The following is a 25,982-nucleotide window of genomic DNA, read 5'->3' on the forward strand; positions in this document are numbered from 1 at the left end:
TAACTCATCAGAATTACCACCCCTATCATTTGGAATATGCTAAAATAAAGATGGTGGTCGTACAGTAAAGAACGATGGGACATTCTTTCTAAAAATGTAGTAAAGTTTGTAAAAAGATTATCATTTTGATGTTCCATTCAATATTTTCACAACAAAAGAGAAATTAACTAATACGTTTTATTTCTAATCTAAAAATGTGAATATTTCTTTGGTGAAAAGTCTTTTTCTTACTTAGGTCATAGGTTAAATACGGAATATTTCATTACTTTGGTAAATAATTACTGTAAAATGCTTTGATGACTTTACTGCTATATGTAAACAAATACCTAATATATTCTTCCAACATATCAATGTATATTCAATAATATATATTGTAGTTTTATATTAAATTTTGAGAAAGATATGTATCTTTTACACCCCTACTTTTACTATGGTTGCTTCCAAGTGATTCAAACTGCAGCGGGAAGAAAATGAAGGATAAGTGGTGAAAATTGCAGCGCCTTTTTGTGCTTTCAGAAACGATTTTACAGACAACGGATCGACTTCTCAAGAACTGTAAGTAGCATAAACGTATCATTATATAATAAAGATAACATAGATATAATAATTTCTATATTTGGTACCGATATCTTTGAGTATTTTCGGCTGTTTCACAATTGAGTGTACCAAACAGGGGTCACTTAGGTTGAAAAATCAACTTTGATATATATCAAAACTGATATTGGCAGTTCAAAGGTACATGCTTGTGGCTTAATATTCTGAAAGATCTCTGCACAACACCTCCCGGTTACTATAATACATGTGTGTATAGGTCTTTCTTTAATGGGGTACTGAGGGGGTACGGACGGGACAACTGTAAGACTGTATGTAAAGGTACATACAGTCCGGCTGAATCTACGAGAAGAGGATCTATGTCTATTCCATGTTATTTCCATCACTAGTATCCACAAGACCAGAAAACTAAATAGTATTTGCAGTAGCACCTTGTTGTGTTATTTTCTGGTCATTTATTGTAAGGCGATAATAACACCTTGCTGTCATTTCATGTCGAGGGACAGATCAAATACAATTTTTTTAAGTTCAAGCACTTTGATAGCTAAACTTTGTTAGAATTCCATCCTTTATATACCCCTACATAAGATTCTAGCATTCAAACTTGGGCAACACATCAAGGGACTTGATGATTTCATGAATATGATAATACATGGGGGTACGGACGGGACACAACCAGACAACAGACTGATACGGCAGGGACTTGTCCAAACCTTTTGGAACACATTTGTTCACTAAATACAGGTTAAATAAAGCATCTACAATTACTGCAATATTGTTTAAACTAAGAGAAAAATGAGATAGACATTATTATTAGATCTGATCTGATCTAGAGTGATCTAAAAATGCCATTAGAGCTTATTTTCTTTGATGGCCATGCTCAATCGGTGAACTTGAAGGGATGTATCTGTTCTGTCAGGGAATATGTAATTTCTTAACCTATTTGCAGATTTCTTCTGCTCTCTTTTGTCACAGCAAGTACTAGTACCACTTTCTTCTCATTTTATTTTGAGTAGGAGACTTGACAGTCTCTCCAGAACCTTTGCCTTTCTCCTTGGTGTCCCAGGTAGTGCCTGTTCTTTTTCATGTACACTACCTGCACTGGGAGATGAGGAGAATGGGTCATCACCATCATGATGATGATCTGGGAGAGTGAGCTGGGCTAGAGGAGAGCACATACTGGGCAAAATGAGACGGTAACTTTGGGGGAATATCAGATTTCATCTCATACCAATCCCAGGCAGTTTATGGGCATTAATGAAAAACCTGACAAAGAAAATGCTGGCAAATTCATTAAAAAGTACTATTTTTAGTGAGGAGATTAATTGTTTGTATCTATTTAGTATTTATCATGTCTTATTTTAGCAATTGGGATGTCATTTTCCCCAGTATTTTGCTTAAAACTAGAAGTGGGGGTACGGACGGGACAGGTGGGGGGTACGGACGGGACAGGGGTACGGACGGGACATTTGAAGTTATACAGTGCTGTAACAGCCAAGGTCTTTATCACAGATATGGTTTATATAGTGGTTTGGTATCTAGTCAAAGAGACTTGTAAACCATCACAATTAAAAGCTTGTAATATTAGCCTAGTATAGAAATTGAGGGGGGGTACGGACGGGACAGAATTTTTTGGAAAATGACAGCCGATACTTTGATCCCTCGCTGTGAGTCAGAGGAAAGTAGGAATGATCTCATTCCACTTTTGTTCAGTTACATAAATCATATCAAAACTTTACATGTCGAATTAACACTTATTACAGTTCATTAGAACAATGCTACATGTGTAATCTATAAGTAAATATTACATTAAAATTGGTAACATGTGGGTGAAAATGCAAAATAACCCTGCTGGCAAAAAAAAGTTGGAATATCTTCAAAAAATTGTAATAAATCTCAAGTTAACATATGACAGCTGCATGTACAAAACAAAGAATTTTAAGGTAGCAGTCATGTTTTTAAAGTCAGTTGCAATGTTCAGAATGTGAAAAAACTGAATGACCCCTGGTAACACTAAAAATGTGACAATTTTAGGCAACATTTTTTACAATAGTTTCGCCAAATATTGATGGATTTCTCTATTTCTTTTTTTGTTGTGTTCCTTGTTACACCAGCTTTTGGAAAATAACAGTCAAAAACAGTAATATCTTATGTAGACTTTCTTATCAACTGGTAACATGTGGAAAAATAAATGGGTACACTCAATTGTGAAACAGCCGTTTTGCTTTGTTTAGAAATTCTTTCATGCGAACGTGTTTTGCTCAAACTGGAACCTATGACCTGAGCAAAGGTATCTTTCAACTGTTGAAAATATTGATGCAAAAACGATTCATGGATTTTGTATACAGATTATAATTTTCTGATTGGAAGGACTACATCAGAAACAACATGGACCCGACGTCTTGTATGAAGGGCCTTGTCATGGCGGGCAGTCAGTTCAGAAACAACAGGAGTGATGCCAACATACTACAGCTACAGAGGCAGATAGAGGTATAGTTTTGTACTTTTTTGTTAATTCGATTTTTGCATTGACAGGGTGGTCATGCTTTTGTAAGCTCTTTGGATCTTGAGGTTTAGAGTTCAAATCCCAGGCTTGGGGACTTTGCCAACTTGCACACTATTGTGACTACTGGAACAAACAACTCAGTCCTCTGGATGGGGCGTAAAAGCCAGACGTCTTGTGTTTGTCCTGAATGTTTGTGAAAACTTGTGAAAGGGCGATACTGAAACTAAGGCCACACCAATTTAATTTCTTGGTTCACGGATTCGCTCGCTCCTATTTTTTGGAAAAAAAATAAAAATAAAAATTACCACTCCGCAAATTTTCACCATAAATGAAACCATTTGCCAGCTTTCTGGTGTAGCAAACATAAAAACTGACACTACTTTTGTAATTTTCAACGAACAGGTGCTGTTACTGTACAGTAATAGTCTTTTGTACTGAAGCTGAAAACTTTTTATTCTTTATGTTTTGGATTAGCCCTTACCTTTACCCAACCATTTTACAATTTTTATTTCGCCCTCTCGCTCCATATTTTTTATGAAAAAATCTGTGAACCAAGAAATTAAATTGGTGTGGCCTAATGGACCATTTCACTACAGAGAAATCTATTTGGTGGATTATCCACTCCCATGCACTGTCTCCATATAATTATAAACAACATTTCCCTGACGGTCACTTTTGAAGTTGTAGAAATTTTGCAGCAGGAAGCAATTGACTATAAACTCTTCTCCACTTCACTCTCGTATTTCTTGCACCGGTAAGTGTCAAAACAGGTAACCTTTGTCGGTATAATGTATTTGTTTTCTAATCAGTCTAAAATACAGTGCTGTCAACTGAAGTTTTGGGACTTACCAGCCAAAATACTAGTAACAGTTACAAGAGCGAGGTAGAGGACAGTTGATAGACATCTTAACCAAGTTTCTACAGTTCTTCAGAGGCAAAATTAGTGTTGCTTACACAAAGATAGGATTTTTAGACACCATTTGGAGTTTTGAGTATGCCAGTTTACAAGTTCTCAACCGTAATTTAGGTCCAGGTTCAGGTCCGGACCTATCCCTAATCGATTCATGATGACACCAATGAAGTAAATACCTAGATTGTACAATGTACATGTTGTATGTATTAAACAGCTGGATGATGATTGTTGTTACCTTTTCCCCCAGCTGATGATCAGCCTAACGATGAAGGGTCGCTCTGTGAAGTTCTTCAACCCCCAGCAGATCCTCCCCATGGAGTGTCTGAGCTGTCTGTGTGATGTCATCGAGGACCATCACACTCCTGCTGCACTGTCGCACAAGACTATTGTATTACTCAACAATCTGGGTCAGTATTAACCATCACACTCCTGCTGCCCTCTCACACAAGACTATTGTACTACTCAACAATCTGGGTCAGTATTAACCATCACACTCCTGCTGCCCTCTCACACAAGACTATTGTACTACTCAACAATCTGGGTCAGTATTAACCATCACACTCCTGCTGCACTGTCTCACAAGACTATTGTGCTACTCAACAATCTGGGTCAGTATTAACCATCACACTCCTGCTGCACTGTCTCACAAGACTATTGTGCTACTCAACAATCTGGGTCAGTATTAACCATCACACTCCTGCTGCACTGTCTCACAAGACTATTGTGCTACTCAACAATCTGGGTCAGTATTAACCATCACACTCCTGCTGCACTGTCTCACAAGACTATTGTGCTACTCAACAATCTGGGTCAGTATTAACCATCACACTCCTTAAGGTTAAAAAGGAAACATGAATAACAGAAGCCTGTTCATTACGTTCCATTTGATCAGTCATGCAATGCTGTAGGTTGAAGAAAATGGTAGTCTGGGGTGGCATGCACTGGTGCCAGGTGAATTGCAGTGAGAATTATCATCTTTCAATAGCCTTCCTCTAAAGTTTGTCACCTGTTAATGTTGTGGTATTTTACTGTACAGCCTCCTATCCAGACATCAGGGATGCCATGCACACAACCTTCAACTTCACCTCCTCACTCGCCATCTTCCTGCAGTACCACACACAGTCTCCAGGGGAGCCACTGGTGCTACAGGTAAACTTCAAACACTAATATAGTACAATCATTATGCTAAAGTTTGTTCCAACACAAACGCATACACCATCAAATTTCTAACGAACACTGTCGCCTTCTTCAGGATCAATATTGAACAATCACTTCAGAACATTGTATAGGTTCAACACTATTATGGCAATGTTCTTTCTTTGTGAATTTTGGAATGGTGCCTATGTATACAGGACAAAATTAGGCCTAGGAAAAAAAATGTTGTGTTTCCTGTTTCAGTCCTGAAAAAATTAGGGTCGGTAGGTAGGGATTATCTTTTTTTTTTCTTGTATTTTTTTTTAGGCTGGCCAAAATTCTAGTGATACATATTTACAATACAGTTGAACAAAGTAAACTGAAATGTATGATGACACTTGTCTTTCAATGTCAAACTTTAATTTTGTGCATGATAGATACATTTATCCTTCATTAGATGGGACAAGCAGTGTTTTACTTCAATAGGAAGCAGGCCAAATAAAAATTCTAACTGGAAGCTATGTGACTCCACTGCCCACCCAAAAAAAAGTCTAGGGTCGGCAGGTTTTTTTAGGGTAGGTAGGGAAACAGGAAACACAACATTTTTTTTCCTAGGCCTTAATGATTTTGTACTTTGTTTCTCAGACCCTACAGTTGCTCCAAAAGCTGACCTACAAGTCCAAAGTCAGCTATCCCAACAGTTACATGGAGGAGCTCATCAGATTTCTCATCTCACATGTGTAAGGGCTTGTTATGTATATTTCAAGTAAAACTCTCATCAACAAGCTTTTGATCAGTTCTTTGATCTTGGGTTGAAATTACCTGTAGCCAATGTCACATGACCTGAATAGAAGTATGACATCAACAACGGGTAAAAGGGCGCTGCTGGGTAGTCTGTATCTGCCCCCGTCTCGGTGGAGCCAAGGTATGGAATGAAAATATAGCCCTATATATATATATCATGATAAAAACTGTTTAAAGTCTATACCTAATGATATTTGATCTCATGTCATCATTTGACAGTGAAACCATTAGTTAGGCTCTAGCTTTATTTGTATGCTGATGTGTTTAAAACCATGTCTTTTATCCTACTCCTCCAGACTAGCCCACGAGTCGGACCTGACTGCCCTGTGCCTGGGTCTCCTCGCTAACCTGTGTAAAAACAACCTCTCCATACAGGCACATGTCAAGGCACTGGTAAGGAAAACAACAGCATGAAACCTTCAACACAGTGGCTGTAACAGTGAACAAGACTTTTTATACCTACAAATGTACCTGGATCAGAATGCTGCTCCATATTTTACGTTAGAGCCAGGGCTTTTAAATTGTAGTGCTTTCATCAAACGGTTTGAATACACTTTGCGTGTGCCACTGTCAAAAATTTCCAGTCTCGCATGTTTGGAATTGGAATTGATTGGGGAACAATTTTTTGTTTAGGATTCCAAATTATGTTGCATTTTACATCGAAATATGTTTTATTTTTGTGGGAAGGAATCCTAAAGAATAATGAAAATTCCACACAATGTTCTGCATCACCCTGGTAATTATTATATTGATGAAGAAATTACTACTCTTGATATAAGAAGAAGTACATCAGTCTTCATATTTCTGTTCTATCCAGACACAGATTGACATGTTGTTGTTTATGTTTACTTGCAGGAAAATGTGAAGTCAATCTACCGTACCCTGATAGCGTACGTGTCCCACAGTAACCAGAGTATCGTGGTGTACTCCTTCTCCATACTCAGTAATCTGTGTCTTAATGAAGAAATTGGAGAGAAGGTAACAATTGAAAAGTTCAAAGATCAATCATGTAGTGCAGCATTGCCTCCTAGCAGTTAGGATTAAAAGTGCATGAAGCTATTTTTGGTTTAGATAGATATAAGTACAGTCAAACCTGTATTAGCGGCCACCTTTGCATAACGGCCACCTGCCCATAGTGGCCACTTTTTGTCGGTCCCTTGGATTCGTAATGATTAAGAAATAGGCTTAGCGGCCACCTGTCCAACGCGGCCACGGCCACACGATTTCCGGTCCCGCAGGTACAAAAACACTGCCGATAACGGCCACGCGGACCGCTGATCTATGTTTCGGCACGCGATCGGCTATATACAGCTGCCGTATGGTCACCCTACGCCGGATTTAAAACCTCTTTGATTTATTTTCAAAACAAAACTTCGTAAACTGGCGCTACCCATTCCCGCCGACAAACGAGGTCATATAAGGTCAATAGACGATACCAATATTACGGAGGTAAATTGCGTTAAAGATACGTTCTAATACACTACAGCTTAGGTTAATTTTCATCACAAAAACTTTCTGAATGAATTGTTACAAAGACAAAATAATATGAACTTCAGGCTATGGTGGATTTTTCTTACATTTATTAAGAGATAAGTCTAAAATGACGAGACTTTTCTTGTGAGTACCACATTAGCATAATGGGCGAACCTGACGTGTGAACGCGGGAGGGAACACACGGACGGCGAAGTATCAAAGGATACAAGACGAAAGATCAAAGAAATATGATGACGATACCGGTCTCTTCAGACAATATAAACTGTAGAACATTTAAAACTTTTTATAGCATTTATTTTCTTAATACATATAGTGTAAAAATCATTGCAGTACATGTACAGTACTGTATTATGTGAATAAAGATCAGTGGGTACTAAAACCATGTGTAACTTATTGCTTGTGGTCAATTAATTAGCATATTCTCTATAGGGACCACCTGTCTATAGTGGCCAATTTTGACCAGTCCCTTGAGTGGCCGCTATAGACAGGTTTGACTGTATATCGAATAGCACTATAGAGCACCATTATTTCACTTTAATGCTAGTTGCTCTTAAATATGCTCTTTACATTCTTTTACATTAAAATGGGTGGTTCAAATGTCTATAATTGCTCTGTGTATTTCTGTGTGAATGTTAAAGTGGATACAGATATGTGTGTAGAAATGGATTACTTGGTTCTTACTTGCAAACTTTCAGAAAGGGAGAATAGTTTCAGAACATTTTCATCGGCATTGGCACCTTTTGTTATACCTGCAATAGCCATAACTGTATTTATATCATACTTTGGCCATTTGATACAGACGTTGTGGACCTCGTATGTGAGTTATACAGCTATCACATGGGGTTACATACAGTAATTCTAACAACACTTCATTGAGCATGGTGCAGGTGTCAAAAATTGGATTGGGCATTGGAATTGATGTTACAATTTTTTTGTCAAGGACATCAAAATTTCCCTACTTATATCGCATTTTGCATTGAATTTAAAAGAGTGTTTTCTCTTGTGAAAAAAATACAGCACGGTGTATTCCACATCATCCTCAGTCCCATGACTTTGACAGTGGGGCAATGCTTTCTGCAGTTTGGCTGGTACTTTGGGTTATACTAAATACATAATGTTGTATTCTATATGTAGACATGGATCTCATTTCAGTCTTGCTTCTCTTTCAGGTGTTCAATGCCAAGAACATTTACCAGACGTTCCAGCTGATCTTCAACATCATCGTGAACGGAGACAGCTCGCACGTCCGCGGGTTCACCTGCGACCTCTTCATCGGGCTGCTCAAGAGCCCCAAAATACAACAGTCTGTCGTCATGTGAGTAGACTAAAATGCTGTGACATTATTGACAATGACAATGACAATGATGTTTATTGCATATTCATGCCACAAAGCGGCTAAATGCATTAAGTTTGATATAAAGTTAATGACAACAGATAAACAATGACATATCCTAATTATAACTATTTTCTACAAGCTTCACCCCTCCTCTTAAAACAAGAGTAAACAAACTTACACAGTTCTTCCAATACGTCATAGTTAGTTGATGTCATCAGATATTTAAACAAGTCTATCTTTGTTAGGTGTGTATATTTCTCTTTTACACTTTTAACATTAACAAGGCTATTACGCATATCATTGTACAGAGAACACTCTAGCACAAAGTGTATTTCATTATTATTACATGTATGCAAAGAGGTTGTGTCCACATTTGCAGCATTTGTCTGTTTGTTGCACAATTGGTTGGTATGTTAGAATACATGGTTTGTCTAATTGCATGAGGAATGTAAATTGTTCAGTGTTATTTAAATATTGTAAGCATGAAAACTTGTACACATTTGAAGAAAATATTTCTCTCATTGTTGTATAGTGAACAGTCAACAATAATATGACACTTCTTCTATCTTGTTCAAGTTACAATATTGACAAATTCTTTGCTGGAGAGGAATGCGGTTATGTGTTTTTCAACATGCAGTTAGTGTGAACTAACACGGAATCATGCAATACAGGCAAAGCAGACTGATAACAGCAAGGCTTCTCTGACAGAGTTGTTGGAGTGTTGGAGTCAGTACCTGTCACAGACAACATTCAGAAAATCTTTCAAGCAAAAATCTGCTTGGAGATAAAATTGCAATGGGCTGAGTAACTTTTTTATCTCATCTCTTCTAGCTATGAACATTTTGAGGCATGCCTGATGCAGGTTCTACATCTCATCACCATGGATACAGAGTCTGCTACCAAGGTAACATTAACAACTAAGCAATAACTATCACTCGCTTACCATAGACAGGAAAATGCAGGGAAAAAATCTTCAACCAGAGCTACAATAAATCTAAAATAGATAGTATCATTTTCCTAGACACAGATTGGATAGAATTGGTAAAATAGATGTGTGTTATTTGTGTCAGTCCTGAGCTCCAACCACAGATAATGAAAGCACTCGCATGCAGGCAGGAATTGTGAGTCATTGTTTATTAGCATACATTTCTCTTGAATGCATACACTTGATTGAAAATTAAGGCATGTTGGAAATGAAGCACGGAGGACCATCACTTTTGTTCAGTGTTTCCATGGCGGCATATCTCATGCCCGGCAAGCACAACATCGTGGTTTAGCATAAATATCAGTGTGCTTGTCGAGTTATAAGGCCTCCCTCCAAACAAAAAAGTTTGGGTTAGAAATCGCAGTTCAACTTTGATTCAGAATGAATTTTAAGTTGAGATACAGGAATAAACAGGATCATGTTTTAAAAACACAATATCATCAGTTTCGTGACATTCTCAGATACAATACATCAGAATATTGATGAATACACAGACAGCTTGCCAATTTAACACTATAGTCTCACACTTGTTCTACATTAGAAATATATAAAGTTAACACAATGCATACTATATGTCATATGACTCATAATATCTCATTCTTTGCTTATATTCTGCATGCAATTCATGATTTCCATGTTGCCTATCACATTTTGTATCTTTGGATGACTTTCATCCTGATAAATCTGCCTCATCATGACTAGTGCTTGTCTGTAGATGTCGTAGGCCTTGGCAATACCACCATTGAATAAACATGCAGCTCCTAAGATAGCCAGTGTATCTGCAATTTGAGGATCTGCGGTGTCCTGTCCAATGATGGTATTTCTCATGTTTATCGCCTCTTCACAGTAGTCAATTGCTTTTGTGTAATCATTGAGGAAAAACCAGACAGTGCCAATATCATTGAGCGATCTTGCAATTTGATCATGCACTGCACCGTCTCCAAAGATATCCCTCCACATCTGCAGTGCATCTTCACTGTACTTCATCGCTTTTTCATATTCATGCATCTGTCGACAAACTGTTCCCAATGTGTTAAGCATGGTGGCAATTGTAGGATGTGGTGTACTTTGTCCATAGATGGTTCTGTATATTTTTAGTGACTCCTCATAGCATGTTAAGGATTTCTCTTGATCCCCCAGTTTATTCCATGTTGTCCCCAGGGCATTGAGTATTATTGCTGTTTCCGGATGTATTGTAGCTTGATCATAGATGCTCCTGTACATCTGCAGTGCCTCCTCTTGGTAAGTGATTGCTTTCCTGTAATCTCCAAAGGAGTGCCAGACTGTTCCCAGGTTGTTGAGTGTTTTTGCAATGTCAGAATGTGCTGAGCTCTGGCCATGGATGCTCCTGAACAACTGTAATGCCTGTTCATAGCAGCTGATTGCTTTCTTATTGTCATTTTGGTTATGCCAGATTGACCCCAGCTTGTGGAGTAAGCTGGCAATATGAGGATGTGCTGTCTTCCCATAGACACTCTTGTACATTCGCAGTGCCTGTTCATAATAGCTGATTGCTTTTCCATGATCACCTTGGTTTTGCCACCCTGACCCCAGGTCATGAAGTGTTTTGGCAATGTTAGGATGTGCTGTACTCTCGCCATAAATGCTGTTGAACATCAACAGTGCCTCTTCTTGATAACTGATTGCTTTCTTGTATTCTCCTGCATTGTCCCAGGCCAATCCCAGACGGTTGAGTGCTGATGCGATGTCAGGATGTGCTGGACCCTGACCCTTCCAAGCTAACCCCAGCCTTTCGAGAGAGTCAGCAATGTTTGAATGTTCTGTGCTTGGACCATATATACTCCTGTACATCTGGAGTGCCTTGTCAAGATAGCTGATTGCTTTTTTGTGATCACCATGATAGTGCCAAGCTGACCCCATGAGTTTAAATGATGTGGCAATGTCAACATGTGCAGTGCTCTGACCATAGATATGCCTGTACATCTGCAGTGCCTCGTCATGGTAGCCGATTGCTTTGTTGTAATCTTCCAGGTTGCACCAAACTAATCCCATGTTGTTGAGTGTATAGGCAATGTCAAGATGGCATTTTTGTGTTCTCTGACCATTACCCCTGTACATCTGCAGTGCCTCTTCATAGCAAGTGACCGCTTTCCTGTAGTCACCTTGGTTGCTCCAGGCTGCCCCCAGTCTTCTTAGTGAGTGAATAATTAGAGAATGGCCACTAGATTGACCATAGATGGTCCTGTACATTTTCAGTGCCTCTTCATGGTAACCAATAGCCTTTTTGTGATCATCTTGATCATTCCAGACTACCCCTAGGTTGTTGAGTGTATTGGCAGTGCCAAGATGTGGTGTACTCTGACCATAAATGGTTCTGAACATTTGCAGTGCTTCTTGTAGGTAGCTCATGGCTTTGCTAAGATTCCCTTGGTCATACCAGACCAGCAACCACAGGTTAGTCAGAGTGCTGGCGATATCATTGTGTGGTGTACTCTGGCCATGGATAGTTCTGAATGTGTGCAGTGCCTCCTCACAATACAAAATGGCTTTACTGTGATTATGAAGTTCATCCCAGACTCCCCCAATGTTATTTAAGCATGTGGCAATGAGAGGATGATCTGTGCTGGGACCAAAAACAGTCCTACACATCTGCAATGCCTCTTCAAAGTGACTGATTGCTTTTTTGTGGTCTCCTAAGGCTAACCAGATAGACCCTATATTCATCAATGATTGTGCAATATCAACATTTTCATTAGTTTCGCCATAGATTTTCCTCTTCATCTGCAATGACTCTTCACAGAACATCAGTGCCTTCCTATGATCATCCCCATCATGGTGCAACAGCCCCAGGTTGTTGAGGGAAGAGGCAATGTTAGGATGTGCTGTATTTTGCCCATAGACTGCTCTTCTCATATCCAAAGCCTGTTTGCCGTAACTGATTGCTTTACTGTAATCCCCAAGTCGACTCCAAGTACATTCCAGGTTACAGAGCGTCTCTGCAATACGAGGATGTGCTGTACCCTCACCATAGATGGCTATTTCCATTTCCAGTGCCTGTTCGTGATACCTAACTGACTTTTCGTAGTCACCAATATCGTACCACACTGTTCCAAGACTGCTGAGTGACTCTGCAACATGAGGATGTGCTTTAGTCTGGCCATATATAACTTTTCTCATCTGCAGTACCTGTTCTTTGTAACTGATTGCTTTCCTGTAATCACCCAGATTCTGCAAGGCTATTCCCAGATTGTTGAGCGTAGAGGCAATGAGAGGATGATCTTTTACCTGACCATAGATCATTTTAATTATCTGTAGTGCCTGTTCATAGTAAGAAATTGCCTTCTTGTAATCACCAAGATGACTACAGGCTCCCCCAAGGTTGTTGAGTGATGTGGCAATGTCAGGATGTACTGTATTTTTACCATAGATGTCTCTCCACATCTGCAGTGCCTCTTCATGGTAACTGATTGCCTTTTGTTGGTCACCCATGTAATCACAACTTGACCCTAATTTGGTGAGTAGTCTGGCAATTATAGGATCTGTTACACCATGATCATCGTTGCTATACCTGACCATCTGCAGAACCTGCTCATAATAGTTGATTGCTTTCTTGTAATCACCAAGGCTATGCCATGTACCTGCAATGTCTTCTAAACAGAAGACAACTATATCAATATTTGGTAGTGTGGGACCGTACACTTTCTTCAACAGCTGCAGTGCCTGTTCATGATAGCTTAGTGCTTCCTTGTGTTTGCCAAGTTGACCTAATGCTATCCCCAGGTTGGTGAGCGCTGTAACAGTATCAAGGTGGGCTGTAGTTAGACCATGTGCTGTTTTGCTCATTTGTAGTCCCTCTTCATGGAGGCTGGCTGCTTTCTCGTACTCACCTAGTTCTCCATAAGCGATTCCAAGGTGTGCAAGTATAACGCTGTGCTCTCTTTTGGCAGGATGTGCTGTGTTACAATCCTTCTCCAATGCCTTTTGAAAATGGGTGATTGCTGTCTGGGGGTTTTGCAGCTGCATATACATGACACCTTTTACCTTTGGTGAATCATCAAATAGTAAATCTGTGAATAAGTGTTGCAAAAGGTTGTTAGAAGTGTTGAGCAGTTCCTTTAAATTTGCCATTGCTTTTTTCAAGGGAACTGCAGTGTAGTAGTACCTGAACAGCTGTGCACTTTTCGAAACATAGAAGACTGTTTGCAGCCTGCTCAATGTGTCATCTCTCTCTTGTGGTGCCTCAAGTGATGCCAAGGCTGACAGGTTCTCATTCTGCCCACCGTTTGCGATGTATGTTCTCAGTCGGAGTTCTGCTGAGATGCTGACCAGCACCCTCAGGTGATGTGCATTGTCAGCACTGATGATGTGTTTGGATTCCATTTCATCTATCGTGTTCCAAACACTGGTCGGTATGACCTGTGAGCAAAGAGCGCAGCAGTCCACAGCAAGCGACGGCAACCGATAGATTTCTTTTTTCACGTCAATGAGCTTGGCGGTGAACTCCTGTTCATCATACTTTCCCATATTTTCCCTCAATGTGTCTTGTGCCTCCATCAGAGCCAATTTACAGACATCATTGGTTAGTACATCGTGCACAATAGCTTGATACTCATTAACCAGATCCAAGTCTCCTACCAGTAAACAGGGGTTCCTTAGTATACTGGCAAGATGGTATCCTTCCTTAATGTACACAGTGGCATCAGTTTTCAGTATGTGGACCATGTTGCTTGGGCTGCGAATGAGTTCATTCGAAGACTGTTCTTTCGTAGTTGGCTGACGGCCCAGTGGAGTCTTGCTTGCCTTTGGCATGGAGCCATCAAATGCAAACCCACGTGGTGTAACAGAGTCATAGTACCAGTCATCAAGGGGATCTTTTGAATAAAAGTCATTCAGGCAAGTTATTCCCAGTGCTGGGAGAATGGTTTCTCACAGGTTGACCACCTTGAGGTGTAGATAGTGGGTGAGGTTGTGGAAATACACAAGACATTCTTCACTTTCATCCTCTACCAAGATGGCAAACTCCAGGTCTGAGTATGGAGTTACCAGCTCTGTGGCCTGTGAACCCAAACCTATCAGGGCATACTTACAGGGAGGGGGCCCCATTAACCAAATACACTCTTCCACTAGCTGACTGACAAACTGCTTTCTTTCGGTTGCAATTCTTTCAAACAACTGCCTGACAGCCTGAGCTCGTGTTGCCTCCTTCTCTTTGACACATGGGTTGTCTTCTTCGTGTACATATGGATCCAGCTGCTGGTCAATGGTTTCCATCTCCAGCTTGATCTGGTCTCGCATCTTTTTCAGCTGTTTCTTGTGTTTTTCTTTCTCTGCTTTTTGTACATTTTGATCAACACCTAATACATGTTTAACAAGTAGCCCCTCTGTGAATCTAAGTGCATTCTCTGTACCATCATTAATATCGTCATCAGTTGACCTTGCTATTGCTGCATTGTAGAGTGCTGCTGCTTTGACAAAGTCTCCCCCGTCTCCTGTCTGCTGACCTCGCTTACTGTAGACATCCCCCAACCTGCACAGGGGCTCCACCTCCCTCTGGTATTGCTGAACAGTGGGGGCTGTGTAAAAAATCAATCTTAATTTATTACATTACCTTTACCTAGTCCCATCCTCATGCCAGAAGGTCAGAGACTTATTTTATACATTTAATGTGTACATTACTACTTAAGAATATCTTAATGACAAGAAACTGCATTTTATGCCAAATGCGACTATTATTGTGTTTTTTTTTCCTTTTTCTTAGATTTTGGCCAAAGTGATCCTGTAATATAAAACTGAAATGCTTCTCGACACTGGTATTTTCAACATGAAAAAGTCAGTGGACCAGATTTTAGACTGATTTGAAAATGAACAGATTCTATGAATTTGTGATTATCTGCACTATGGTGGCAGACGATCACGTGTTTTGGGGCTTACCAGTCCTAGAAAATAACGAGCAAAGTCAAGGAGAGGTGATTTCACAGATAATTCTTCTGTGCCTGAACTGTACCTGAACCGTATGGTCCATATGTACCTGAATTTGGTGTACTGGTACCCACCCCTACTAGTGCTCGGATCCCGTAATACCAGTGCTACCAAAAAATATTCCAAGGTCGGCAGGTTTTTGGTAGGGTCTGTTGGGTAGCTGGAAACAAAATTGTTACATTTTTTACTCAGTCTTTTACTTGAATTTGGTTACAGACCTACCTCTGACATGTACCAGCTTGAGTGCAGCTGCAAAGTGCTGCTCTGCTGAGTCCAGGTCTGCCTTCTGTAGTGATGAACTGCCTTTGTTCAGGTGTCCTTGGTACTGCCTGTTAGGTAAAGGCAATACACACAAATGTACTTCAAAGTGTTTATGATACGAAAGTACAGTTAATTGAATCAACTGTTGAATATTACTTTCGTTGATAGCATCACATTGACCACAGTAGCCAGCTTGGAGCCTGCCACAACAGCTTACTAGTACAAAAAAATAGTTGTGGAAGCAAAAACAAAACAAAATGTCTTGCAATTGTATGTTATTGCAATGAATTAGAATTGTATCAGCTTCTCAACTATCCTTTTTAGTGAGCCGTGATTTACGGTTCTGAAATGACTCAACAGTGTTCAAGGTGATGTCAGAGTGTAATATTAGCAAAGGAATGCTTAATTGAATTACCTGGCAACAGGAATCAAGAGATATAAGTATGATCTTGGATGTTTTCTTGTTCAGATACATCATAATAAAGTTGTATATTTGAATTTTAAATATACAAACATCTGCACCAAATATTATTTGGTGCAGATGTCGGTGCATTAAATAATACCATTACAAAGTTGATAAGACAAAGCTGTCTTCAAATTTAGTCAGTGACACATGAATACATTTTGTGTACATGTAGTGTCTGGCATAAGCTGTTGGAACTTTCAACAGAGAGAGTGCAGAAAAAAATGCCTAGCAACTTCTTAGCATGGCCAACTGTAGTAATTGTTTGTGTACTCACATTTCAGTGATTTCTTCTGTCGGAAAGTCTGCAAGATGATATTCATTGATGTCATCAATGCATGTGACATTTTCAGGCTTTGCTTTTGGCTGTTTTTCTTCTTTTTGTGCCCTTCTGGACTGGAGGTGCTTAGAGAATGAACCATAGATGAAAAATCAGGAAGCAGAATGATATTTAGTACAATGTACTATATATAATAGTAGCTCACAACCTAACATCTTTGTGACAGTATATGCCCATTCCATGAAAGTCAAAATATCGTTTGACTCAATAGAAATACCCAGATTCTCAGGAACATAAATACTCCCGGTGTTGCAGTAAGATTCATGCGTTTTGCATTATTATGAGTGATTTGTGCTTATCCCATCAGGTTTCTACATTTTGTACGTTTTCGCATACACAATTCCTGCATATTTCATAGAATTCATACTAATTTTTTAACATGTAGCTGCTAGCGCTGGTATCCCTGAATGATGTGTAATCCTAAAATACACAAATTTCCTAAAGATGAAAACCATAATATCCTGATTAATTTCCATGAGCAAAACTACATGTAAACATGTACAAATGTACTAGGTAAACTTACCTTGTTGATTCCTTCCTCCACCTTTTCTGTATACCTGATTCGATGAAGTAAAGTCTGTCTCCCTTCTGAATCTGTACACCTTGTCAGGGCCTTGTTGTACATGGCAAAAGCTTTGGACAACTGTGATATGTCAAACATTTTTTTTCCTTCCTCGAGGTACAAATCCCCTAGAGATTTCAGGACTTCTTGTTCCAACATGGTGTCACCATTTGCAACTGCAGTCACTAGTGCTTGTGTGCAGGTGTCTTCGACAAACTGAAATATTTTGTTGTCTACAATCTGGTCCAGCCTATGACAAATCTCTGCCACCCTTAAGACATTACTGTCAGCAGTACCCCAGTAGTCTGGTAACAACCACCGGAAGTGTGGACTGTACCCCTGCAGCAGTTGTCTGGAGAGTTTCTCCATGTAGCCGATACGATGTTCCAGTGTTTCTCCCATGTCTGGATCTGTGCAGCGCAATAGGGCAGCAGCATATAGACCGGCAGCATTGTCAAACTCTGCCGAATTTTTACCAAGCTTTGCTTTCTCTAAGTACAGATCTCCAAGACATTTCAATGCTTCTGTCTCCTTGATTACGTCCTTAGTGAGAATAGCTTCTCGTAGAGCCCTTCCATATGCAATCCCTGAGTTGTCAGATTCCATTATCATGTTGGTATTTGATTCCATTGACTTCCAAGCACTGTAGTTAGTCACTAAATGCTCATCATTTGCAATTATTCAGGTAACTCTGTCACTTTCTTAGTTGTCCTGTATAAGGAAATTGAAGGAGGCATGTTAAAGTTAATTCTCTTCATTTTAAGTGGTCAGGAAGGTTAAAAAAATTGACTTTAAAGTTAATATAATACACAGAGTATGGTATACCATATAATACATTCTTATTATTCGTTCGTTTTCCTACATTTTGTTTGCAATTTGCATCTCTTTGCTCATTGTGCAGCTGCTTTGTACAGTATGGCCAAAAACATTTTTTTTTTACGTACAAAAATTGATGCAATTCCCGGCTATCCATCTGTCATCCATATATATAATTTAAATTAACATGGCCTAATTAGGAAAAATATACATGGACTGAATGACATTAGTCCAAAATGCTGCCTTGTACAAGTTGTAGTTAATATTATCCCTGAACACCGGTCCAACCGAGAAGATACATGTTCATGCAACAACAGGGATTGAAATATTTTCTTATTTGCATAACTGGCTCAAAACACCAAGCCTGGACATTTTGAGCCCTGAAGTTGTAGTTGTACAGCCTTAGGGTCAAAGATGCACATGGCTTAGGCGGAACTCAATATTTTTGCATCTGACTGTTGACTTTCTAACTAAATCTAAGGCACTGAAGTACAAAATCCTATATTTTGTATGGACTCTTTTTCAATATTTATGCCTTCAGCCTTTCAGACCATTAGACTAGTCTTGCTATCGTGATGGTAGAAATATCTCCTACACCTGCATTTGAGCTGTGTCTTTTCCCATGGACGTGATGCAGGGGTATGTTAAATGGCAAAAAAATAGGGACCTCACAGTTTTGGTTGTCTTGTCCATTAATGGTAAGCTTTTATACACAGCTCTTTGAAACCTGCTATTATAAATATGAGTCACACAAATTAGCTCTATGGATTAGTGTCACTGTAATGCAGCGTAAGCTTGACCTTCAAATGATCAGAACAGTTGATAAAAACAATACTAAAGAAAGATCATACATTACCTGGGACAATCATACAAATTAAATAGTTTTTCTGTGTGTCACCTCATGCCCCTGGTGTTGTCTGAAGTGTGTTCATATATGAAATAGGAAGCAGAAGCTGAAACTCCCTGCTATTGTCACTGTTGGCATCTCTTCTGTTCCATCTATTGTTACATGTGGGTGTGGTCTGCTTTCAGTGTCAGTTCTGCGCGCAGGCATCACAATAGCACCGGCAATACATTGTATGTGCAGGTTAGGCTATGTTGATGCAATTACATGGATTTCATCTGCACATGCTACAATTTCTGTCCTTTCCCAAAAAACATTATACATAATTATATATATATATATACACACACACACACACACACATATATATAGAGAGAGAGAAAATGAGAGAGACATACATACATATATAGATACATATACATATATATATATATAATTATATATATATACATGTATATATACATGTATATTATTTATACAGTTGTAGAATGCCAAGGACAATTTGAAATGCAAAGAAGAAGATTTGAATTTGGAAAATGAAGAATCTATTCTTTGGTACACTTCTGATGGCTCAAGCACTATGTGGCATATTTACTGTCATTCTTTCATCACTTCAAAGTTCCCTAAAGAATACAGTAAGATAATTGTTGTGGTTTATTAGCAGTCCTAAAAGAATAGTTGCAAGAAAAGTGTTTCCTAACCTGTCATTAAGTAATAGATTGTGCCTTTTGGATTGTACCACTTTGTCAGTCTGCTATCACCTTGTCTTTGCCATGCTTTCCTTATTCAATAATGCATGTTCTTGATTATACACAATGTACAATGCTTTAAGAAGTAAATGTTAAAACAACTTTGATGCACATGTACAAAAAATCTTCCTTACACTATCAAAAAAAGATAGATATATAATAAAGCAATGAATTTCAGGATAAAAAGGACACGTTACTCTCACCTCTCAAATAAACGTACCGGTACGTTTATTTTTTTCCGCCTCAAAATCCACCCGGTACGTCCTTATTTTAGACGGTACGTTTATTTTTTTTCAAATTGGGGCTTTCTTTACTAACCAGGGACCCCAAAAATATTGAAAGTTTGGTATTTTCTGCCCATATTTCCGCTGTATTTTTGCTTCAAATTCACTATTTTTCGGACGAAGCAGCGCGGATTTTCCTGCCGCTAGCGCTATGACCCAAACATAACTAGGGATGCGTACCGGTACGCAGGACCGGTTCTGGACTTGCAAAAACGTTTCGGTTCAGGTCCAAAAATACCGGAACACAAGTGATTCGGTACTGGACTCTTAGTCTCGTAAAAATATATCCTTTTCGTTTTAGACCATCTTTAACCTTCCAAAAATCTTGAAATTTGCGCTGAACAAAGACGAAAACATCGAGGTCACATGCTACACACACAGTCACTAACTTCTGTAAATTCTCTATCAAAACACAGAAATTAACCACCAACCAAACAAATTAAAAAGTTACCAATACTTTTCCACTATTTTTCACCCGTAGTCAACTTGTTTTAATGTTCCAGCAACGAAAAAATCCTTCCAAAACAAAGCACAGCGTTCAATCGGCTCGAAAACATCCGCCATGTTGGATTCATCAACTCACACCGAATCTCGCGGTAATGCGCGAGAGAATTATATACTTTCTTCAGTACCGTTATTTCTCGATAGGGGGCAGTGTCTATGACTTCCTTGGTTTCTGCTACATTGAAAATAGCACAAGTGGTAAATAAGGTATTCTAATTTGGAATGTTTCTTCAAAATGTTATTCTGTAACAATGATTATAAAATAAACTTTTTTTATTTCTTCAATTTTTATTTTCATTCATTTTTTTACTTTTATTTTAATCTTTGTTGATGGTGTGACACTCAGGTTAAGAAAATATGTGCAATAACATAGGAATTATTCTGTTCATTATTGATACAATTAACTGATATGGTACGGAGGCATAAATAAATAAAAAGAGCCTACCTGCTTATCATCTTCTCTTGGACTGAAGTAGCATGGGCACAGTTTACATGTCAATTTGGTATTTTTTCCGGGGGGTACTTTTATTCCAGGGGGTACTTTTATTAGATTTTGAAGATTTGTCCGGGGGGTACTTTTATTCCAGGGGGTACTTCTATTTGAGAGGTGAGAGTACCACTTTCATATTTAATAATATGAAAGAAATTTTAAAGATATAAAAAAAGTACCCCCCACAGTTGAATGGTATGATCCAATTGTTCCTAATCCCAGTGTTACAAAGCTAACCCTTAATCACACGTGCGAAAGCTCTTTACACAATGGGGGTCGCGTAGCGTAGTTTACTTATTCTATCCCTAGGTGGCTGTAAATATTTAAACTTCTTTTCAAGCGGCAGGGACTCTTTTTTGTGGGACATTCAATGTTATCACGGGGCTGTATAACCCAATGGCGTTGTTATGGTCCCCCTATGTATTAATGGCATTAGGGTTGTCATTAGGACACAGAGTTTGTTGTACAACTCAGAGTCTGTGTTTGGTACAACTACTAGTACTACCATAGTAGCTTGTCACTTTAATTCGTTTAACCATGTTGGACCGAGAAAGGGAGGTTAGTTTTGTGTTAAATTTTTCCAAACTAAAATTTCCTGACAGAAGTAACTTAGTATGTGTTGCTTTTTCTTCTCAAATTTATTGAATCCTACTGACTGCAATTTTTTCTCCTTCTCAGGTTTCTTGAACTATACAAGCTACATAATGTGTATTTTGGAGACTTTAAAGTTGGGTGTTGGCTGTTTACACTGAACAGTAGATTTCACCTGAGTGTACAATGCTGGACGTTCATATTGGTTTTGTTTGTCTAAAGTACAAATGCAGCAATTAATCCACATGTTTGGATCGCAGCTCTTTAAAGTAAATCCTATGATTGTGAATAAAAACAGCTCAGGGTAGTTCATTCTCAGATTCAGAACCATTATAAAATGTTTGTCAGAAAATCATGTTTTAATAGTCTACATGTACTACTACAATGTACTAAGTAGTCTTGCAAAAGAAGTAGAAAAATCTATCTATCCTGAGTTTTTTACCGGTACTAAATGTGGTGTAAGTCAAGCCTGCCAAAGTAGACCACTCAGCCGACTCAGGGGATATACATAATATACATGTATGTGGGCTATGTTGTCCGTTCTGTTTTACACATGTAAAATCCTATCTTCATGTAAACAACGCCAATGCCCCTGTTAACTTAGACCAAGTGTTGACTGTAGAAACTTGGTAAAAATGTCTATCAACTCTCCTCTACTTTGCTTGATATTTCCTTGGACCTCTAAGCCCAAAAGCAATTGTTAACACCTGCCAGAATAATCTGTTCATTTTTTATCCATTCCAACAGCTGATCCGGCGATATCTGCTGATTTTTTTCAGGTCCGATTTTTCTGGACCAGTCTAACAAGAAAAACAACAACTTTGATGTATTCTTTTCTTCGTCCATGTTCCGCAGATATTTGAGCTGCTGCTATCGTTCTGCTCGGTGAACGGTCTCCGCTGTACGGTGTGCCGCGCCCTCCTCAACACGCCCAGCCTGCAGGACCCAGACAGATACCAGCCCCAGATTCACCAGCGCCAGATTACGGAGCCCTTCTTCGCACTGGTGCACTGGGCGGGACAGTCTGTGGAGACCCACGACCAGGCACCGCTGTTTGCACTGGATCTGCTCAAGGAGATTTTTGAGGTACATGTAATTGGCAAGAAAACAGATGATTTATATATATTATATGATAGAGTCGATTCCATATTACCGAGAGGGTGTTTCTTGCCTTTTGTTCTAACATTTTGGAAATCTTTGTAACAATCTAACTGTGGTAAGTAACTCTTTAGAACTATTTATAACATCTATGTGACGTTGTAAATATTTCTATAGTATTCAAACATGTTAGAAACATTTCTAACATCAAATAGATTATTTCTGTTTGTTTCTAAACTGTTAGATGCATCATTTGTGATCACATGTTCGAACATGGAAACAATATGATGAAACTAGGTCAGTTGGCTGGGAAGAGGGCAATTCACACATCCCTGCCAAGTGCAGGAAATTATGTCTGTCTGCCACCTTCTCACAAAAGACTCACCAGTGTATACTAATAAGTAACTAAAGAAAATCTAAAAATACAAGAGCCAAACAAAGGACCAAGCTTAGCAGATTTGTTTATGGGGTCAATAAAAGTTTTTATGGAGGGAAAAAATGACACAAAATGTTGGAACAATAACAAAAACACATAGTTGTTTGAAAATTGTTCTAAATAAAGAGATAATTATATCATTACTTTCCCAAATGTTCCAACAAATATAAAAAGGTTCAAACATGTTTAAACTTTCATTTTGAAATGTTTGAACAATTTTGAACTTTAGTGACTGAAATGTTCTTTTACTCAAAATAGTTCAAACTTATTACAAAATTATTTAAAAACCATCTCGGTGACTTGGAATTGACTCTAGTGTAAAGAAACTTATCATTTTGCAGTGCTCCAAATACCCGCTTGCACACTTGCAAATGCAACCGCATTTTGCTTGGCGCAACTTAATTTTGAACCTAGGTAGCACAGTGTGCAAGCTGCAGAAGTTTTGCAGTTGGAACGTCGCTTTTCCCTCACAATAACAACTGGACTCTGGCGTTTATCTAACATACTGCGTACTCTAATTCACTTTGACTTCTCCGTACCAACCTTTCACAGTCTGAGAAAATTTAAGTTGTTTTCGGAACCAAATGTTCGCAGTGGCAGCAGGTGTGTTTGAAAAAAGTCGACAATTTGTTATCGGTATTGATGAGTTCATGTTACAGTTATCAGCGTGAAAACCGTGAATATAAAAGTACATTGAAAAAAATCAGGAATTTTACAGTATATCTATATGTTTCTGTTTGTATCTGTTGAAGTTTGTTTCAGTTATTGTCTTCTTTATTTTCATTTATGTAATTATTACTCTTTCCAAGTAGGAGTTTATCAGTTAAAACTTCCTTAGTTTAGAATTTTATTCTTCTTTCAATTCCAGGAAGTGATTGATTCCGGCCTGTCCGCCCAGCTGTCCCCCCGTACTGACGTGGTTGTGCCCATGGCTGTGGAACAGCTGACACCCCCCTGTGATACAGATGGTTCGGTCCTGAAACTCAAGTGTCTGAAGACAGTCAAAGCCTTGGATGTTCTTCTTGATATCCTTTCAAATAGATGATCATAGAATGCCAATTTTGAAGTCAAAGATGCAAAAACTTTTGTATACAGTCACTTGTTTAACCATCCTGCAGCAAAACGTTGAACGCCTGCCGATATAATCTGTTCATTGCGAGTCGGTACAAGATCCGGTCTATTGATTTTTTTCATTAGGTCCATTTTTTTACCGATCCATCAAGAAAAAAATGGTTTTGTAACACTGTATGGGTATCCACCTTGAATTGAAACTCCATATACTGGTAGTATATACTATATGGCATATGATACTGAGGCATTCTGTAGCCTTAACTGGGCAATCATGTTGTATTGATGTGATTTGATGAGCCTTAACCCCCCCACTGCTATGTAATGATGAAGCCATGAAGCTGCAGGTAGCGGAGGCTGTGGATACAAAGGTGTGCAGCACACTACTGGAGCATCAGTACCAACACAACAGGCTGGGCATGACTACTGGCCACTGTGGTATCGAGGAGGACTGGAGGTATATAAAAATACAACACAGTGTGCACATGTTCAGTGTTGGACAAGTCCACAAGGCCAATTGCCCAGGGCAAGTGAAAGTGCTGATTGGGCAAGCGCTTGTCCTACCCCACTTGGCAATTGGAAAAGTAAGATTTTTCCAGGACAAATGAATTTTAGAAAACTTGTCCAACACTGATGTTTGTATTCCGTATCACCCGAGGTACCAGCCCATGCAATCGTGGGTAGGATCGCCCGAAGGCCGTAGAGTGATCCGACCCAAATTATTGCGGTATGACACAAGCAAGTTTTCCCCGGTCAGACACGACTTGCCAGTACTTAACAAGCTATTGTCGGTCCAATAGAAAGGCACACACCCAGGGAATAATGGAACGGCTGAAGCCTACAATGTACCCGGATGGTACCCAGGCTACTGTCTGTACTGAATCATTTTTTGTTTGTACAGTGAAGCTGGAGTAGACCTGGTTCTCCACACCCTGGAACTGATGAGCAGGATCAAGACTTACGTGGCTAACATGGACATGATGTTCTACGAGACACTACAGGTAACTTCCCATTTCAGTTTCTTTCTTAAGTTTCAATGCTCGCATCAGTTTTGGGGTTCCCAGAGCATGTGATCTGTATAATCAAATCAACATTTATTAAGTATGCCAAAATGCAGTTACTCAAGTTAAACTAGATATGATTTTGAAAACGGTCAGATGTTTCAGACAACCAACCAGTGTCTTTTGTCAGTGACAATTTCGTGACACCGGATGGTTGTCTGAAACGTTTGAATGTTTCCAAAACTATATCCAGTTGCTTGAGTAACTGCTTTTTGGTATATTTTATTACCTGGATGTCTAACCTTCATCGACATAAATGTCTACTCTGCCTCAGAAAAAGTATATATCATAATGGCATCAATCTAGTAAAGATGTTCTCAAAAGTATGTAAAATTTGCAGCTCTAGTTTTGATACTTCATCATGTTGATACATAATATATTATGCTTTGATGAAAAAAGGTCTCAGATAGAAGTTTTTTGTTGACAGGACCAGAGACTTGTTGCATTCCTGGCCTTCTCCCTGACCAATGACACGAGAGCGAGGGTACAGCTGGCCCTCCGACTCCTGAACCAGGCGCTACCTCTTCCTGAGTTCCCTGCCATCATGTGAGTTTCCAAACCATTTTTTCAGCCCAATATGTTGTTGTTTTTTAGATGAAGAATATTGATTTTGATTATCGCACTGGTTTTAGGCACAGAAGTCAATCTGGAATATGCTGTATTTGCTCCCAAGCAAATCTTGGCCTTTCTAGTTGTTTATTTATTTAGAGACTAACCACATTTGTGGGAGTACTGACACAACAGATGAATA

General features: G+C 39.0%; 1 protein-coding gene across 8 annotated transcripts in view; it reads left to right on the plus strand.

Moving 5' to 3' along the window:
* Positions 1-413: 413 nt before the first annotated feature.
* LOC118408278 (protein CIP2A homolog) overlaps positions 414-25,982 on the plus strand; it is a 30,396-nt gene continuing 4,827 nt past the window's right edge. The window contains exons 1-14 of one of the 8 annotated variants that reach the window (XM_035808959.1): positions 414-555; positions 2,901-3,042; positions 4,219-4,378; positions 5,008-5,120; positions 5,751-5,845; positions 6,206-6,302; positions 6,765-6,887; positions 8,573-8,718; positions 9,571-9,643; positions 22,424-22,654; positions 23,971-24,127; positions 24,486-24,627; positions 25,072-25,171; positions 25,659-25,777. In XM_035808959.1, the coding sequence (XP_035664852.1) occupies positions 2,941-3,042; positions 4,219-4,378; positions 5,008-5,120; positions 5,751-5,845; positions 6,206-6,302; positions 6,765-6,887; positions 8,573-8,718; positions 9,571-9,643; positions 22,424-22,654; positions 23,971-24,127; positions 24,486-24,627; positions 25,072-25,171; positions 25,659-25,777 (1,658 nt within the window). In that variant the 5' untranslated portion in view covers positions 414-555; positions 2,901-2,940. The other 7 variants (XM_035808955.1, XM_035808956.1, XM_035808957.1 and 4 more) reach the window with 7 other exon arrangements.

Source organism: Branchiostoma floridae, unplaced genomic scaffold (assembly GCF_000003815.2).
Source record: "Branchiostoma floridae strain S238N-H82 unplaced genomic scaffold, Bfl_VNyyK Sc7u5tJ_1564, whole genome shotgun sequence".
NCBI classification, from domain to species: domain Eukaryota; kingdom Metazoa; phylum Chordata; class Leptocardii; order Amphioxiformes; family Branchiostomatidae; genus Branchiostoma; species Branchiostoma floridae.